The sequence below is a fragment of the Humulus lupulus genome, chromosome 4 (genome assembly GCF_963169125.1).
Source record: "Humulus lupulus chromosome 4, drHumLupu1.1, whole genome shotgun sequence".
Taxonomy (NCBI): domain Eukaryota; kingdom Viridiplantae; phylum Streptophyta; class Magnoliopsida; order Rosales; family Cannabaceae; genus Humulus; species Humulus lupulus.
Window position 1 is genome coordinate 241,388,638 of NC_084796.1, and position 18,539 is coordinate 241,407,176.

The 18,539-nt window shown below is 31.8% G+C and overlaps 2 protein-coding genes across 7 annotated transcripts; both read left to right on the plus strand.

Moving 5' to 3' along the window:
* The first annotated feature begins 5,188 nt into the window (after nucleotides 1–5,188).
* Nucleotides 5,189–8,087, plus strand: LOC133831428 (zinc finger AN1 and C2H2 domain-containing stress-associated protein 13-like). The gene is made up of 2 exons (XM_062261707.1): nucleotides 5,189–5,504; nucleotides 6,848–8,087. The coding sequence occupies exons 1-2, from the start codon at nucleotides 5,406–5,408 to the stop codon at nucleotides 7,628–7,630; spliced, it is 882 nt and encodes a 293-aa protein (XP_062117691.1). The 5' UTR covers nucleotides 5,189–5,405; the 3' UTR covers nucleotides 7,631–8,087.
* A 497-nt stretch (nucleotides 8,088–8,584) lies between these two features.
* Nucleotides 8,585–18,524, plus strand: LOC133831429 (protein SEMI-ROLLED LEAF 2). Of its 6 annotated transcripts, none has more exons than XM_062261709.1 (20): nucleotides 8,585–8,931; nucleotides 9,093–9,405; nucleotides 10,674–10,748; nucleotides 11,104–11,219; nucleotides 11,794–11,908; nucleotides 12,021–12,149; nucleotides 12,664–12,711; nucleotides 12,885–13,075; nucleotides 13,195–13,391; nucleotides 13,495–13,787; nucleotides 13,962–14,111; nucleotides 14,213–14,641; nucleotides 14,931–15,080; nucleotides 15,820–15,931; nucleotides 16,603–16,730; nucleotides 16,901–17,095; nucleotides 17,241–17,378; nucleotides 17,462–17,584; nucleotides 17,679–17,909; nucleotides 18,045–18,524. In XM_062261709.1, exons 2-20 carry the CDS (start codon nucleotides 9,259–9,261, stop codon nucleotides 18,207–18,209), a joined length of 3,132 nt encoding a protein of 1,043 aa, XP_062117693.1. In that variant the 5' UTR covers nucleotides 8,585–8,931; nucleotides 9,093–9,258; the 3' UTR covers nucleotides 18,210–18,524. The 6 variants fall into 6 exon arrangements, with proteins under 6 accessions (XP_062117693.1, XP_062117692.1, XP_062117694.1 ...); XM_062261708.1 differs by having other exon boundaries at nucleotides 9,096–9,405; XM_062261710.1 differs by having other exon boundaries at nucleotides 9,192–9,405.
* Nucleotides 18,525–18,539: the final 15 nt, after the last annotated feature.

Sequence of the window (18,539 nt, forward strand, 5' to 3'; positions counted from 1 at the left end):
TACTGGTTCATTTTACTTTTATAGGTCACCAAGTGATAGTGAATTCCATATGTTTGATTTCGAATCCATTTTCTTAATCGATTACTGATAGTCATTAATTATTAAATGTTTATCAGAACTCAGCAGTTTTTCTTCTTAAGTGTCCAAAAAAATCACGTCATGTTGTGTATTATGTTGATTTCTATACAAAACTGACACTGATTCCCTAGACGTGAATTTGGTATGCAATGAATTTTTTAACATCATTCCAAAGTGAAAATCATGATGTCGAAGTTAACAGTGCTAGTTCTTCGTGTAGTTTCAGCCCCAACTAAATTGAGATGTTAAGCAAAGTGTTAGAACGCTTTAGTGTTGGATCCAAGTATCAATGTTAGTGTTTGGAATATGCGTTTTTCTTCAACAGCCAATATAGAGCATCGTTGTACTAACATGTTTTATGTATGTCAAGTCTCGACTAGCCTTTTCAATTTTCTTTGTTGTTCTTTTTATGTTGATGCTGTGGCAATGAATGGGAAATGGGACAACGCAATTCCAACCAATGAAAAAAACGAACTGAAAAACTAGGGTCTGAATGGTTCGCGATTAGAAAACTGTGACTAAAATCATGTTTCTGAAAATGTGATTGGTTCAATGTCAGTAAACTGTTTTTGAGTTTTAAAAAAATGAATCTGTGATTGGTATTAAATTTGAAAATATAACCTAAACTGAATATGTGATTGGAACAGCTGAATTTGAATATTATTTTAATTTTATATATTTTATATACATAGGTTGTATAATATTAAATTTTGATTTATCAATAAATTTAATTATATTGATAAATTAAAATTTAATAATAATTATTGATTAAATTTATAACAATATTGCATTGTCATCTATAAAAATACCAGCACAACTTATTTTTGAATTGTGCATAAATGTCATAAAATGTTCCATAAACACCTTATTACTAGTGGGAACATACTCAAGTCATAAAAATTGGCAAAAAAAATAAATAAATACAAGCAATGATACAAAAGATAGGAATAGAGAGAACAAACAAATTCTGATTTTGATTTTGATTTACCTGAATCTAAAAAAATGTTTTAATTTATTATTTATATACATGGGTGATGGATATTGAATTTTAATTTATCAATAGATATATTAAAACAAGCATTATAAACAAAAAAATTATTTAATCAATTCCTATGCAAGTAATATTCTATATAATAATCTTTAGTGTAAAAGCAAAATAAACCCAAAAAGTTCATATCAAACACACACATAAAATATGTTCATATTCTAATCTTTTGGGGCTTCATAAACAGATGTTCCTAGAATGAATTTTTTCATCTACTTTTCTTGGTTTCACATGAAAGTAGATTAAACACACAAACCAAATATTTCACATATATCCATAGCATACATGTTACATAATATGGTACTTAATGAATACATAATACAAGGTACTATGGGCTGGTTGACTCAAATGATTGGGTGTGAGTGTGTGTGGAAGACATTTTAATTCCTATTATATCCAATGTTTTGATTTCTGAACATAACTTTCCATTATGTTGATTTGTGTGGATTGTGTTATTTTAATGTTCTATTGTCTTAGAAAGAATTTATATGATAGTATATATTATTGTTATATTTATTTTAATTTTAATTTATTTATTTTTTCATTTTTAAAATTTTTATTAATTATCTATTTTTAAATTATATTTTTGAAAATAAAATTATAAAAAATAAAATAAGTCATTATCCAAACAAATAAATAGTGATTCAACTGTTATAATCTTATAAATATTTTTATTTATTTATTATTATTATAAATTGTGATAAAAATAATTGGACAAAAATATTAATAAAAATTTTAAGAATGATTCAAGAAATATGTATTTATAGTTACGTATATATAATAACAATACTAAGTTACAATAATTTTAATATACCAGAAGAAAAGAATTGAGACTTGATGATGTGTTAACTTGGAGAGAGAAAATGAGTAGAAGAAAAACAAGTTTCAAAAAGAAAATTAGGATACTAAGAAAATGTCAATTATGCATTTTCAGTTTTGTAGACAAAAGTTAGAATTTGTATTTGAATTTTATTTTCAGAAATGACTCACCAATCATGAATTATTGTAGGTCCCACATTTTTTTTAGTTTTGAAAAACATAAAATAGTATTTAGATTGAATACCAATCAGACCCTAATCTATTTTACTTTTTGAAATTATAATATAGTAAAAAATCTTAACTTGATTCTTGTTTAAATAATCTGCAAATGTAAAGAAAGATTAAGTTTTGGTCAAGAAGCCTCGAAATAAATAAGGTAACTAAATTTAAAAAAATAATAAAATCTTCTAAATAAAGTAAACTAATTGAAAACAAAAATAAAAAGTATTAAATGAGCAATAATAATTTAGCATCACATAATTATAAAAGATAAATATTTATGTATTTAAATTTATTATTTTTTTATTAATTATTTATTTTGTCTATTTTGTAATTAAATTATATATATTTTTGTTGTCTTTAATTTTTTAAAAATAATTAAATAATTAAAATTTGATTAAATAAACTTTTTAAATTTAGTTTTAGTTTAGAATTTTTGAATATTTTAGTCTATAGAATATTTTTTTTAAAGAAAATTTAAAAAAATATATTTAGAATCCATATATAATATATAAATCAAAGTATGAAAAATACCAAAATTTAAATTATTATGAATGTTAAATTTCAAACCAATGAACAACATTAAATTATCATTTTATATAACTATAGACAATAAGTTTTGACAATTTTTTTTTTTAGGATTATTAGGGGCAAAAGTCTTTGATCTTTTGGTAGTATTACATTCAAGTTCCTCATCTTTTTTTGACATTTTGATATAGTAGCATGTAAGTCACTAATCGTTTTAAGGCAAAAGTCTCTTACGTTAACATATTGGTGCAGCTGTTCCCTAAAAACTCATTAATTATAGATAATATTTACAACTTCAAAAATAAGCAAACGTGCATTGCACGTTGCTTCTACCTAGTATATATACAAATATTACTTTTTGGGATGCTTAGATTCCTCGTTCTATCATTTTAGATAAAAAAATAATTTTTTTTTAAATACTTGCAACTCAAATTCATATTTTCACACTTAGCCACCCACCCAAGTCATCCATCTAGCTTGCATAGAGAAGACCAACGAGGATCTCGATCTTCACTCTATCGTGGCCTTCAATACCATTATTTATTTTCTAAAATTGTATTGTACGAGTTATGCTTGTAACATGGATGTTCTTGTTGTTGAATGACCTTGCTGTAATCTAAATAAGTTTATATTCTTAACCATTGTAGCTTCTTATTCTATGATGAGTGGTCACGTTTGAAATTTTCTTTTCTTGAACTTAATATTTAACTTGAAAAGACTATATTCCTAGTTCCCTTGTCCGATTGGGACGTTGGAATAAATTAAGATTTTTACTAGTTTTGAGAATTTAAGATTTTATTTTGTGTGGAGTAGTTTATTTATTACGTTGTAAAATATTTTGTAAGTTTGGTTCAAAGATTCACAATTAGTTCAACTATCTATGTAAAATACTCTGTGCGAACATTTGATTTGAAGAGGGTTCGAATTTTCTTAGAACAAAGCTAACTAGCTAATCCTTAAATACATATTTTAAACAAAATTTCGTTAATTTAATATAAACTCACTTTTCTAATTATTTTTCCACCACTAACATATTGAAAAAAAATGATGAAAAGCTATTTTTTAAAATACTTATAAACTATAAATAATATTTATTTACCCACCATCAATCAAATGTGGGAGGTATTTCTTTGGGTTTGATGTTATGTTATGTTTTTAGGGACAATTTGGTCATTTTAACTTGCTTGAGAGGTGGTTTTGTGAAAAAACATTAAAAGGGGTTAGAATTTGTAACAACTTATGGTACATATTTATTGGAATTTTCTATGGCGGTTGCTTTTTTAAACGACTCGAAAATATTAAATAAATGAGTTTGAGTGACACATTTAATTTTTGTGTCACAATCGTGTTGACAAATTTAACATGTATAATAAACAAGTCGTTTTCGAGTCAACTAGTTTAATCTGAGAATGATCCACTTAGCTCATTTAATAAAATAATAATTTAAAATATATTTTTTCCATTTTACAACTTTTACATGCTTAAATGTAAAAAAATATAAGAAAATTTAAGGACTAACTTTTCTCCCCCATTTATAATATATGTGTTGTATTATTTTAAATTATTTATGTATGTGTTTGTGTGGTAGGTTTTATAAATTTTATATAATTATATTTTATCAGGTCAATTTGTGTTTGTGTCGTATGTCACGTTTAATTGCGTATTACACGTGTCATGTTTATGTCCGAGTTACACTACACATTCATTAAATGTGTTAAGTCTATCATGTGATGGGCATGCTAACTAAATGTGTCATATTTATGTTTAGGATTTTAGTAGGGTTTATATCATTAAAATTCTCAAACCTTTCTAAAAATATATCACTCAGGTCCTCAAATTGTATTTTGTATATTTAGGTCCCAAAACTTAGTATCACATAAATACTTTAAATTGGAAAATAGTTAACAAAATACATAGGAGAAAACGATTTATAACCTAGCAATAAGCAATTTATAACCTAACATAAAATAATTTATAACTTTTTAAATTTTTTTTTTAATTAATTGAGCCATAAATTACTTTCTGCTGTGCTTTTGTAAACTATTTTTCAACAAAAAGAGCTATATGATACATATTTAATAAATTTGGGGAGTTAAGTAATAAAAAATAAAAATTGGGTACCATGCTAATATAAATAGTTTATTTTTAGCACATTTAATAATTAAGTTGTATTGGTATTGCCAACACCATAACATGAATCTAATTTATCATAATATTGGATTGGATTGTTTTTTCTTAAATAAACAATTTTAAATTACTCATATTTTGACATAAAGATTTTTTTTTGAAACCCACTAATAATTTTATTTTATTCCCAAGTGTTACTTTTAATTATTTTTTTCCGTGTTTCTCACTTTTTTTTCCGTGTTTGAATAAAAGAAAAATAATTACTTGTTTCTAGTAATAAATAATTAATATTTGAGAAAAAAATGTCAATTGAGCCAATGGGCGATAAAATAGTATTATAGAATAGAATATAAATATATATTTTTGAAAAAATAAGTACAAAATATTTGGTGACTTTGAACGACTCCTGGCTCTTGGGCTTGGAGTCTTCTTCTGATTCCGCGGGGTTTCTCGTCTTCGTCCCCTTCTTCGCTACATATCCGCGTAAAATCAGCGCTCGACACGATTCAAAACCAGTTATTTCAAGTTTTCCTGAATCGAATTGAAAACCAATTTTCCTTTCCACTATTGTTTTCATTTGGAATTTTCGATGGGAACTCCAGAATTCCCTGATCTGGGTAAGCATTGCTCCGTTGAAGAATGCAAACAGATCGACTTCTTACCCTTCACCTGTGATCGCTGCCGCCTGGTCCGTTTTCTATCTCTTTATGTTATTCACAATTGTGCGTGTGTAGAGTTTATTGAGTTTTCTATGGTCTATTGGGTAGAATGGCTTTTTTTTTTTTTGTATCCACTAACAAAAAGTGATTTGGGTTATTATATGTTTTGATAAGGAAATTGAGAGTGACCCAGAAAAGAATAGAAGGAAAGGTGATATATTTATAGTAATTTTATGCTTTGTTTGTGATATAAAAGAAAAAGGATTGTAAAAGAAAAACTATCCAATTAGTGTAATTTATAGGTCTATATTGATATAAGGTTCATTCGTATGTTTCAATTTTTGTACCCTAAAAGGAAAAGGCCCTTTTATTTTTTTAAGAATCTTTAGATTGTAGAAGGGTTGCAGTGGGAATATGGAACTTTTGGTTTGTTTTAATTCCTCCAAAATTTTCTTGGACGATGAAAATGAGTAAATAACTGATATGTTAGTAATACCTTCAATGGTTTTCTTGATATAAAGGCAGGTTAGCTTAAGTTACAATGCGGAGTGAGTATTAAGACTTTAAGTTAGTTGATTTAGTTATAGTTAGTTTTTACAGTTAATAGTTCTAGCCACTTGTCTTGTCCTCAACCTATTTGTTCTTTAGTTCTCTGCGTGTTCTATAAATATGTATTGCTTGTGCCTAATTCAATTATCAATGATAATTTTCGTATCTCTTTTACTGAATGTAACATTCATAACAGCTTCTATAATCATATTCTTAGTTAGTGCTGGCTTTTTTATGGGTTTGATACTCGTAATTTGCAGTTAAGTTAATGATATTTTGATAGTTGTACCTTTTAGACTCAAGTATGTCTGCCTTAAAAGTATATCAAACTCTGTTATTTTTAATGTTTGGTACTTTGGCTCTTTCTTTGCTTTCAAATGGGAAAAGAGGGCCTGGGCCATTATTGTTCACAAATGGTGATGTAGATGGTGATGATTTTATTTTACTCTTTAATTTTTTATGACCAGGTTACTTTTAGCGTGTGCCTTTGTTTTTTGAGAATCATAAATTTCATCTACATGGTGTCAATTTGGACATTCGTTGAATTTATATCTGTTTATCTTTAGTTACCTCTAGAAAGCAATTTTTGTGAATGGGGAGTTGGGAGATGCAATAATGTTAAATTGGCAATAAAACATGGAGGAGATAATTGTGCATCCGGCATATAGCTGCCTTTCTTTTTTCTGGCTTATACAGTTATCTTTATCTTTCAATAATAAGAGAATTTCTTATACATGCCTTTTCATTCTACTTTTTTCCATTGCTTCTGCTCTTCTTGTATTATTCTGATTGGTTCTACTAATTATTTCAAAATATTGGGCAGGTGTTTTGTTTGGAGCATCGTAGTTACATTAAACATCATTGTCCAAAGGCTGATAGAAACGATGTCACTGTTGTCATTTGTCCACTCTGCGCCAAAGGTGTTCGTCTAAATCCTGATGAGGACGCAAATATTACTTGGGAGACACATGTTAACACTGATTGTGATCCCTCAAATTATGACAGGGTCACGAAGAAGAAAACATGTCCAGTACCCAGATGCAAGGAGATCCTAACTTTTTCAAACACAATCAAGTGCAGGGACTGCTTGGTAGACCATTGTTTGAAGCACCGGTTTGGACCTGACCACAAATGTCCTGGACCAAAGAAACCAGAATCAAGTTTTGGATTTATGGGTCTTCTAAATAGGAGTAAGAAAGAGGAGCAGAAACCAAGTAGGGCTCCTGCTACAACTTCTTCAAAGTGGGCTTCCAGCTTTCTTAATGTTGCATCTAGTGTTCGAGCCTCTGCTGAAGCAAGTGTAACAAAGTTGAGCAATGAAATTAGCCAAAAATGGCAGATTACAAAGGATGGTGTGGGACAGAGCAGTAGCAGCAGTAATAGCAATGACCAGATGGAGGTATGCCCGCAATGTGGTGCAAAGTTTTCTTCTGTTACAACTCTGGTGGATCATGTGGAGAAAGTCCATGAAAGGGGTGGTGGTAACAGAGTAGGGGGAAAGAAAGTGACAATTGATGCATGCCCCAAGTGTAGTAAAGGATTCCGGGATCCTGTTGCACTTGTAGAACATGTTGAGAGGGAGCATGGCGGTACTTCACGAGCGTAGATGATCATGTCAATACAAGTTCACTTCCAGTGAAGCTATTCTTATTCTTTTCTATTAGATTTGGATTCCATGGTTCCGAGGTTGTCAAATGCAGAAGTCTCTGGAGCAGTCAGTCAATTATTTTTCCTCGAACTGTATTTAACTTCAAAATGGCCAATCGTGCATGTTGGACTAACCTTCTGAAGTCAAATCTAGCTCATGATTCGTTTAGTGGTTTGAGTTGCTGAAGTCGGACCTAGCTATGTTGTCCTTTGAATTCAAAGAACAGGAAAAAAAAAACAAAGTGTTTCAAATTGCAAATATATTTATATTCATTCATGCCTTCCTGTTTGAGCGTTTTCCTCTTCAGTTATGTGTAGTTTGAAGGAGTTGGTACATTACCGAAGTGCCCATTTAGTACTTTCCTTTCAACTATGAAAAATTTCTCAGAATTTATATTAACTATTAGTTGAGTGCATTCAATAACATGTCATCAATGAAAAGCTCTACACATGTTTTTTCTTCACAAGAACAGTTGACTAAGATTTCTAAACTACATCACCGACATGTTCTCCTTAATTAAGATCCACATAGGTACTCAAATACATCCATATTTAAAGAAAGAAAGAAAAAGAAAATTGCTTTTCAACAGCTGGAATCATAATAACACAGAAAGAAGTTACATCTTTTTATGTCTCCTAATAAATTCAATGCTGTAGCATATAAATCTCAATAACAATAATGTTACAATGCCTTTTAAAAAGCGTACTTTTTTTTTCTTTCTTTCAAGTTTTTGATTCATTCGTCTTGAAAACAGACAAACAAACTTAATTCTATTTTTTTTCATTTTTAGTAGGAAATATTGTTCAAAATTTGTTTACTTTAAAAACTCAAAAGAGGCGGGTAAGTAACTGTCGAGGCAGCACGTCTATCTTTGTGTTCGAACATTAATTTAACCAACGGTTGTGATCATCTCCAAGCTTTATCGTACGTTGGTAATGAGCGTGAATTATGGGGTAGCACTTTCTAAAACGCTGGCATATGGAAATGGGTCCCATTCTTACTCATTTCCGTTGAACATGTTAGACATTTTCAATCATTATTGGCAGGCGCCGGGCGGACAAGCATTTATGTGTAACATCACAAAACAAAGCCCAAAAAATCAAAATTAAAAATTGGATTGGATTTAGATAGAGAGAGAAGAGAGAGAGACAGAGCATAAGAAGTTTGCGGTAGAATTTGCTGAATTTACGGTACATTTGCTTGTACATGACTTAGAGGCATTTCCAGCCTCTGGACTGCTCTTTTAGGCATAATCCGAGGTAATTTTCTTTGGTTAATCTAAGTTATTGATCAATTCGTTTAAAGATCATTGAATTCTGATACCCCTTTTATTGAATTTGGAAGGTACATTGTGTTTTTTTTTTCGTGTTTGGGTTATGATTGAATTAGAAGCTTTATGACGAGAAATTTGTTGATATAGCAGGCTGGTTATACATTTTTGAGGATACCCTTTTGAGTTTTGACCCTTTCTTTCCCTTCTATTGACCAAAAACTGAGTTTTCTCAATCGGTTTTTGAAGGGAAAGAAAGTGTAGTTTTGAAGGCCAATCGTTTGTCTTTGGGGTGTACAAGTTTAACAACGCAAAAATGGGCTCTATTGAGGGCGTTCTTTCAAGGCAAGTTTTGCCTGCTTGTGGGAGTCTTTGTTTCTTCTGCCCGGCTATGCGGGCAAGGTCTAGACAGCCTGTAAAGAGGTACAAGAAGCTCATTGCAGATATTTTTCCTCGAAACCAGGTACAAGAAGCTCATTGTGTTTTTGGGTATTCAGAAATTTTCTGGTTTGTGTCAAGATAATAATGTTTGCTGATAGTTTCCACTTTGAAAATTGTTATCTCAGATTGTAGTACATTACATGATACAACTAAGGCTAATACCATTAGTGGTGCAGTCTAATAATACTTTTCAACAAGTAGTCTAAAATTGTGAGCAGCTGATAAGAATTACCCTTGACTTGCTTCTCTTTTTATCCTATAATGTATTCGCACTCGTTTTGTCACACCTTCTGGTTAGTCATCATTTTGTCTGGTTAAGTGGATATTTTGGCTAAAAAAGATGAGAGAGCGCAATGAATGCATTAGTTTTCAGTCTAAATGTTTTGAGCTTTAACCCTCTCGTTAATGATGTGAATTACTTTTATATTAACATTTAGGGAATTTACTTATTTGGTATCCTATGTTTTTGCAAAGTATTATTTTGATACCTCTGTTTTCAATAATGCTTATATGGTACTCTGTATTTTAAAATTATACATATTTGATACCCTAGACTTAGATTTGATAGATAAAATTTTATCAATATGATCAAACTGTCATCAGTTATATGTAATTAAGTAATTAAATTTAAATTTGAAACTTACATAATTGACAGCAGTTTGATTAAATTTATAAAATTTTATTAATTAAATCTGAATTTAGAGTACCACATATATACAATTTTAAAATACAAGGTACCATATGACATTATTGAAATCAGAGGGTATCAAAATGATACTTTGCAAAAACACAGGTACCGAATGGTTTCCTACCCTAACATTTATAATGTTGTCATTCACTTTATTTATATGGGCACGAGAATTATATGGAAGTGGTACTTGAAACTAGCATAGTGCAATTGATTAATGCTTTATACAATCACTTTTTTTAGCATGTATGTCGTTCAGCAGACTGTAGAAAATAGTACTTAGCTATCTTTGGGTCCTGTTGACACTGGAAAAGTCATTCTTTAATTATAAGTGTACAACTTCGTAGATAAATCTTTGAAATCTGATTTCTGAATCAAGGTTTTTTTTTTTTTTACAAAAGAAAAATCTATAAATTGCACTTTTCTTTTTGCAAGCAATGCGCTTAATTGATGAATTCATACTTTTCACTATTATTTGTAGTGAATGTAGTGGGTGCCTAAAGAATCTTGATTTTTCTAATCACAGTGTTCTTTATTTTCTATACCTTCCTCCACCCCCTCTTATATATTATGTTACATGAAGATTATTCTTTACTTTACAGGAAGAAGGACCAAATGATAGGAGGATTGGAAAGTTGTGCGAATATGCTGCTAAAAATCCTTTGCGCATCCCAAAGGTATGTTGATATATTGTGAAGAAACCTCAGTACACTTTATTACAGAAGTCATGTATTGTACCAGAGAAGAAGAGGAGGGTGGGGACAGAACAATCCTTTGTGTTATCTAAGAAAAATGAAGGAAGCTTTCAATTGATAGTGTCAGCAACATTTTGACCACGTAAAATGAACTATATATAAAGTCACAAAATGTAAAAATTATTGATACTTCAATTGCTAGTGAATATAATATGTTTCTCTTTCAGTACTGTATATACATATTTACAAATTGAGGAAATTATACTGTTAACTCATAAATATCTACAGAGGAACTGTTTCTACTCTTTCTCACAGAAGTTTTAAATCTGTTGATCAGATCGCAAATACCCTTGAACAAAGGTGTTACAAGGAAATGAGAAATGAGAACTTTCAATCTGCAAAAATTGTCATGCACATTTACAGGAAATTGTTGATATCTTGCAAGGAACAAATGTGAGTTAGTTCTTCTCTCATTCCGTGTGTTATCTTTTTTCTTTCAATGCCTTCCAGTTCCATAGATTGTCTCAGATGCTGACATGCTGTTCCATAAGAGGCCATTTATTATCTTCCTTTTGTTTATTTTTTGACACATATTTTAATTTTAAGTGAGGCTTTTCTGGTTTCTGAGAAAAAGCATTTTTTTTACTTTATTTGATGAATAAGAACAAAGGAGTAAATAGTTCATGAAAAGGCAAATGTATGCTCAAGGAGCTACATTAGATATAGTACAAAGTAGAGTATTGCTCTACTGTGTTTTCGGTTGGAAGTAGTTGAGCTATGACCAAATATAATTAATCTGCGTAAGTGTTGTCTGACTTGGATTCACTATCTGTCATTAGGCAGTTCAATTTTTCTTTGATGCATACACTTTTGACTTACTGTTACTTTTAGGCTTTAACATTTATATCAGACATTCCCAGATGGTACAAATTGCTTATATGCTCTGAATGGATGTATGTTTGATTTTTTTTTTCTTCCCTATATTTGCAAGTTAAAGAGTTGTTCTATTCTTCCAAGTGTTTTTTAGGCCTCTGTTGGCTAGTAGCTTACTCAGTATCATGCATGCCCTGCTTGAACAATCACGGCAAGATGATATGAGAATTATAGGATCTCAAACTCTTTTTGACTTCGTAAATAGTCAGGTCAGTCCTTGGTTGTTCTTTACCATACAATTTAAAGTTATCTGCTTATCAGATTCAGTTATAGCCTAAATGACTTAAAGTCAAATTTAGATCACCTTATCAAATTTTGCAGGGAGATGGGACATACATGTTTAACCTAGAAGGCTTTATTCCTCTACTCTGCCAATTAGCTCAAGAGGTGGGAGAAGATGAACGTGCTCATAGTCTACGGTCAGCTGGACTCCAAGCTCTTTCTTCAATGGTATTGCTTGTGGTCTTTTCAAACTGAAGATTGTGCCAAACCTGCTTTTCTTCAGGAAATGAAGAAAATGACTACATTTTTTTTCCTGAAGAACTAAACAAACAAAAACATAGTACTTGTTAGAATGTTATATCGTATTGGCCCACTTCTTAATGGCTTAAATGTTTGGATAATTAGTAATTTATCATGCTATAAAAGCAGAAGGTATTCACAAGTAATGCTTCTAGTGTAGATATCCACTTAAAGTTCACATATTGCTATAGAGCTTCTAGGGTAGATCTTGATATTTACTTAAATTGCTTTATACAGGATCAAGCTCAAGCATTTTATGTGCTTTCATTTTCATTTGAAACTACAAGAAAGAATTCTACTGTATTGTTCATTTGCAAAGAGTGATCACAAAGAACCATATCTTTTTTCTTTCTTTAATTTTACATTATATTTCCTCCATTATATATTTTGTTTGAAGTTCGTATGCTTCTTGTAATCGAATGGTCTCATTTCCTCTTTGTAGGTTTGGTATATGGGTCAAAACTCACATATCTCAGTGGAGTTTGATAATGTAGGTATACTTAACCTTAATGGATATTTATTTTATGAAATTAAGGCATGAGTCCTTGACTATAAAGATAAAGTTACTTACAAGTTGTATGGGAGAACCAATTGCCTTGCTTTCTGAGGACTAAATAGTTATAGATTTCTTTTAATGATTTGGTTTCTTGATTCTGTAACCAGATTGTTTCAGTAGTGTTAGAAAATTATGAAGGTCCTAAGGTGAAAACGGTGGATCCAGAAGATTCCCAGAATCGGTGGGTGCATGAAGTGAGAAAGAATGAAGGACTCGTTTCTTCTTCACCAAGTACCACAACAAGAGTATCTTCTTGGAGGGTGATTGTTAGTGACAAAGGCGAAGTGAATGTGACAACGTAATTTCTCTTACAGAAAAATTCTTTTTGTGTGTGTGTATGTGCGCATGTCACATGTATTTGTGTTTATGTGTACAAATACTTTGTTTTAGTAACATATCTTCCTTTTCTTCTCATAGTGAAGATGCCAAGAATCCCTGCTTTTGGGCAAGGGTTTGCCTGCATAACATGGCCAAGCTAGCCAAGGAAGCTACAACTATAAGGCGTGTTTTGGAGTCTTTGTTTCGATACTTTGATAATGGAAATTTATGGTCTGCTGAGAATGGCCTTGCCTTGCCAGTTCTCAACGACATGCAATTTTTAATGGATTTTTCTGGTAATTTAGTTAATAATTTATAGTCAGCAGTTCCTTTTGTTGTTTTAGACCCCAGTTCTTTTTTGTAATCCTTTTATATTCTATCCAAATTTATGTTTTGCAGGTCAAAATACTCATGTTTTACTATCTATCTTAATCAAGCATTTAGATCATAAAAATGTTCTTAAGCATCCTGGCATGCAACTGGATATTGTTGGCGTTACAACTTCTCTTGCTCAACAAGCAAAGGTTGAGCCTTCTGTAGAAATAATTGGTGCAGTAAGTGATGTCATGAGACACTTACGAAAGAGCATACACTGCTCCCTTGATGATGCAAATCTTGGGGAGGATGTGATAAAGTGGAATAAAAGTTTTAAAGAAGCTGTGGATAAGTGCCTAGTACAGTTGTCACACAAGGTGAATTCATTTTCTTACTTGTGAAATAAGCATTAAATCTAGCAAATATATTTGGAATCTGCTTTCCCATTTCTAGTAGTACAGTAAGTCTTCATAAATTCCAAATATTTTTCTGAAATTTGTTATTATTGTTAATTTATCTAACAGTAAATACTGAAATGGATTGGTTATCAGGTTGGAGATGCAGGCCATATTCTTGAAATTATGGCTGTCATGCTTGAAAATATCTCTACTATTACTGTTATAGCTCGAACTACTATTTCTGCAGTTTACCGTACTGCTCAAATTGTTGCGTCCTTACCAAGTCTATCCTATCAGAACAAGGCAAGGATAAGAAATTGATTTCACAGTTTTTTCAAAGCTTTTTCCATCCTTGTAATAAACTAATAATTTAGTTATTGTTAACATGTTCATGTTTTACTTAGGCTTTCCCAGAAACTTTGTTTCATCAGCTACTCCCAGCTATGGTCCACCCGGACCATGAAACTAGAGTTGGTGCCCACCGCATTTTTTCTGTTGTTCTTGTGCCATCTTCAGTTTTCCCTCGTTCGTTGCCATTGATTTCTGATTCAAAGAAGGCCTCTGATTTCCCTAGGACGCTTTCGAGAACAGTCTCCGTTTTTTCATCTTCAGCTGCTCTTTTTGAGAAGCTAAGGAAGGAGAAATTTTTGTCACAGGACAATGTATTCCAAGGCAACCAGGAAAACTTTGTTAATGTAGAGGAAACAAATGATATCAGTTCTGGGGTACTTGATAGATTGAAGTCATCTTACATTAGGTCATACAGTATGAGAAATTCACCCGAGCGTTCAGTGACTGAAGAAAATAATACAAATAGCTCAACTAAAGAATCAGTAAGATTTGATTTTTTTTTTCCTCTTTGTGTAAAAAAGTCAGCATTATATTCACTATTTTAGATATCCTCATCAATTTTCACAAGTTTTGTTGGCTCACAAATCCTAAATCATATCATGTTTGTCTCCTGAAATTTAAAAGCCTGTTAATATGTAAAAATGATAGCAATTACATCTGTTAGGCATAAGTAGTATCTGGCATATATCCGAAAATGAAAAATCCATTAATAAACAATAAATTGTTAGAAACTGATCTTTACTTGGTGTGGTGATCTATGTCAAATTCCAGGAGGCTAATGCTCTGAGGCTGAGCAGCCATCAAATAAGTCTCTTGCTATCGTCAATCTGGGTACAGTCCATCTCCCCTGCAAACACCCCTGAGAATTATGAAGCAATTGCTCACACTTATAGCCTTGTATTGCTGTTTTCTCGAGCCAAGGTAAAGTGGGGCTGCTTTTTCTGGTCAATTTCTTTTTTCAAAGAAAAATTTACTTATAATGTTATATCTTAAACTAAATTGTTGGCAATTTTCAGTATAATTTCACTAATAATCCTTTCTCTTATACTGCATATTCAGTAGAAAACTTTTTTTTTTTTTGAAAAAAGGAGATAGAGGTCAAAATAGAACTCCTCTCAATAACATTGAAAACCCTCACTTATGGCGGAAGAATACCGTAGTAACAAAAGAAAAGTAAGAAACAAAAATTACGACCACAAATACACCCACTCCATGCGAAGGTTTAAAAAGAAAACACCCTCAAAACCTTTCGATCTATACACCCACGTGGCAACCCAGAACCTGATTTTATCCCAAAGAGAGTCCACGGAACAAGAGGACTCTTCAAAGATCCTACTATTTCTTTCCAACCAAATAACCCAAAAAGTTGCCAGGACGGTACTCTGCCATAAGCGCGCCATCCTCTTTCCTCCCTCTAACTGAGAAAACTTTGTTTAACTACTGTTGCTTTGCTAGTTGTTTATGCATTCACAACTGTTTTCCATAATTTCATTAAAAGGTTTCTGTTGATAGCATGATTTTAGTTAGTAGTTGTAGGAGCTCCATTGATTTTACTGATCACATGATACTTGCAATGAAAAAACGCAGAGAACATTAGTTAGACAGCTGACTATATTAAAATCTATTTTACTTTTCATTAACACTTTTTCTTGTCTTACAGAATTCCAGTCATGAGGTTCTAGTGCGTAGTTTTCAGCTAGCGGTTTCCTTGCGGAACATTTCTCTTAGTGACGGCAGTGAGCTTCCAAAATTCTACAACATTATTGTCATTGGTGATTATAAATACTAGTTTCTTATTTCATTCATGATATTGGACCACATAAAAAGACAGTTACGTGTGTTCTGATTGTTATTATCAAGTGATGCATGAAAAATGGTAGAAAATATAAAGAGGATAAGAAAATAGAGAAGAGAACAAAGATAAATCTCAACGATCATAATATCATATACATTCATTTCTGATAAATAATTAAAATAACTAAGCTTATATATTGATAGGCAAATTACAATTGTGTGAGATCTATTTCCCTCAGAAGAGGGTGACAGAGCCCTCTTGGGTGTTTAGCCTAGTTTCTAAACTTAAAACTAAATCCCCAGTCATTTTTATGATGAATTAGTCAATGTTCTTACATTCATCTTTTGCCCTGTATTTGGTACTAAACACAATGTAGGTAGTTTTCAACATCTTATAACAATTTTCTTTTCTTCATACAAGAAAACATCCAATGCTACTCACAAAAGTTCCATTTTGTGACTAAGCTTGTACCACTACATGATAACCTTTGTGATAGTTTTATTGGCAATAGATGATTAGGACTTCAGATGCTTAATTGTTTGAATTGACTGATCATACACATGTGGCTTTTACTTTATTTATCCATTTCGAGTTTTGGTTTTGAGATGTTAATCTCTACTCAAGCCAATTTCCCTCTTTTTATTGCAGGGAGATTGCCACCATCACGTCGTAGGTCTCTCTTTGTCTTGGCAACATCAATGATTCTCTTTGCATTGAAAGCATTTAATATTCTTTCTCTTGTTCATGTTGTCAAGTCAGCAATTACAGATAAAGTGGTATGTTATGTTATTTCTAGTAAAGTTATGTTCACATGGTTTTTCTTCCAAGTCATTTACTTGGGTCAAATTTGATTTAATAATACAATTTCATTTCATTGGTCTCATGGTAATTTAACTTCTTCCATTTCATTTATTACATTCTGAATATATTAATTTTCTTGAATCAGGTTGATCCATTCTTATGTTTAGTTGAAGAACACAAGTTACGAGCTGTTAAGCCTGGATCTATGGCGCATGCTTATGGATCCAAAGAAGATGATTGTTTGGCCTTGAAGTCTCTTTCAGAGATAAAAATCACTGAAGAGCAAACTAGAGAATTCTTTGCTCCTGAAATAGTGAAGAGCTTACAAGATTTGTCAGAGGTAAAGTTCCTATATTATAGTTTTTAGCCTTTCTGTCATCAGACATCATACAATTATCAACTTCAGAAATTAGAGCAGAGTGTCATTTTTAAAGTATTTTGCTTGTGTTGTGTATTTGGTGAGCTCTATTGGTCTTCTTTTGCAGTCTGAGTCTTCGGCTATAAGAGAACAGATTCTCGCCGACTTCATACCCGACGATTTCTGTCCACCAGGAGCGCAATTGTTCATGGATACTCCAAAAGGAATGTATCAGACTGATTCAAGAAGTAGTGTATCTAAGGAGGTAATAAACTCTGAACTCTGGTATGATATCATTTTCCATTTTAGTAATTGGGAAGGAACTCATATATTGTTGTTGCTATACAGGTTGCCCCACTTTTTTCAATAGATGATGATGCATTTGCAGAATCATTTGATAGTCATAGAAAAATACCAGAATTTTCCATGGAAATTCCCAATCATTTGAGTGTAAACCAACTTCTGGAATCAGTATGCTCCTCGCCAGAAAATTCTCAACTTATATTCCTTGAAAGTAAGAAATGTTCTTCATTATAACATTGTCATAACATTCTTCTGTCCGCAGGTTTCAGAAACTACACATCAAGTTGGAAGGATATCTGTTTCAACAACACCCGACGTGTCTTACAGGGAAATGGCCCGACATTGCGAAGCACTGCTTATGGGAAAGCAGCAAAAGATGTCTGGTCTAATAAGTGACCAACAAAGACAGGAATGTTTGATGCACATCTCTTTACAAAGTCAAACCAATGAAGTGACAACGATTGTCTCATATGTCAATGCCAATTCCCTTGGGGTACATCCCACTTCCCAAAACTTTTAACACCATGCCTTTTCGATGTGTTTCATGATTTGGCTGGCTTTGCAGATGTGCTTTTTTCAGTTTCCTTATAACTCATCTTTAAAGTTGTGAACTAAAATGAAAATGCAGGCTCAAAATCCTTTTGTTGATGGGAACTCATTCGACGATGGATGCAAAACTCCCATTGCAGCCGCGCCTATGCAGTGTGCTACTGAATACCAGCACCATCCCCACTTCTTTAGACTGCCGGCGTCAAGTCCATTTGACAATTTCCTAAAGGCTGCTGGCTGTTAAATCCAAAGAATGATAAACTCTAGCACAGACTTGACAGATATATCGTATAAAGTGTTCATTTTACTTATAGCTTACCTTCTTAGCTCAGCAGTAAGATGTTACAATCAAAGATCAGCTAAGATTATATTGACTTCTGTTTTTCCAGCCACAATTCTTTATTTAGTTCTTCACCCTTTTCTATATGTGACATACAATTGGGAATGTGTAGGGGAGCTACATTCCAACATGTTCAGCCATTGTAAGGTTCTGTAGTACTAAAGGAGCTTCCATATTTTTTATTTATTTATTTTATTATGTTATATATCATATGATGAATTAATTGTTGTTATG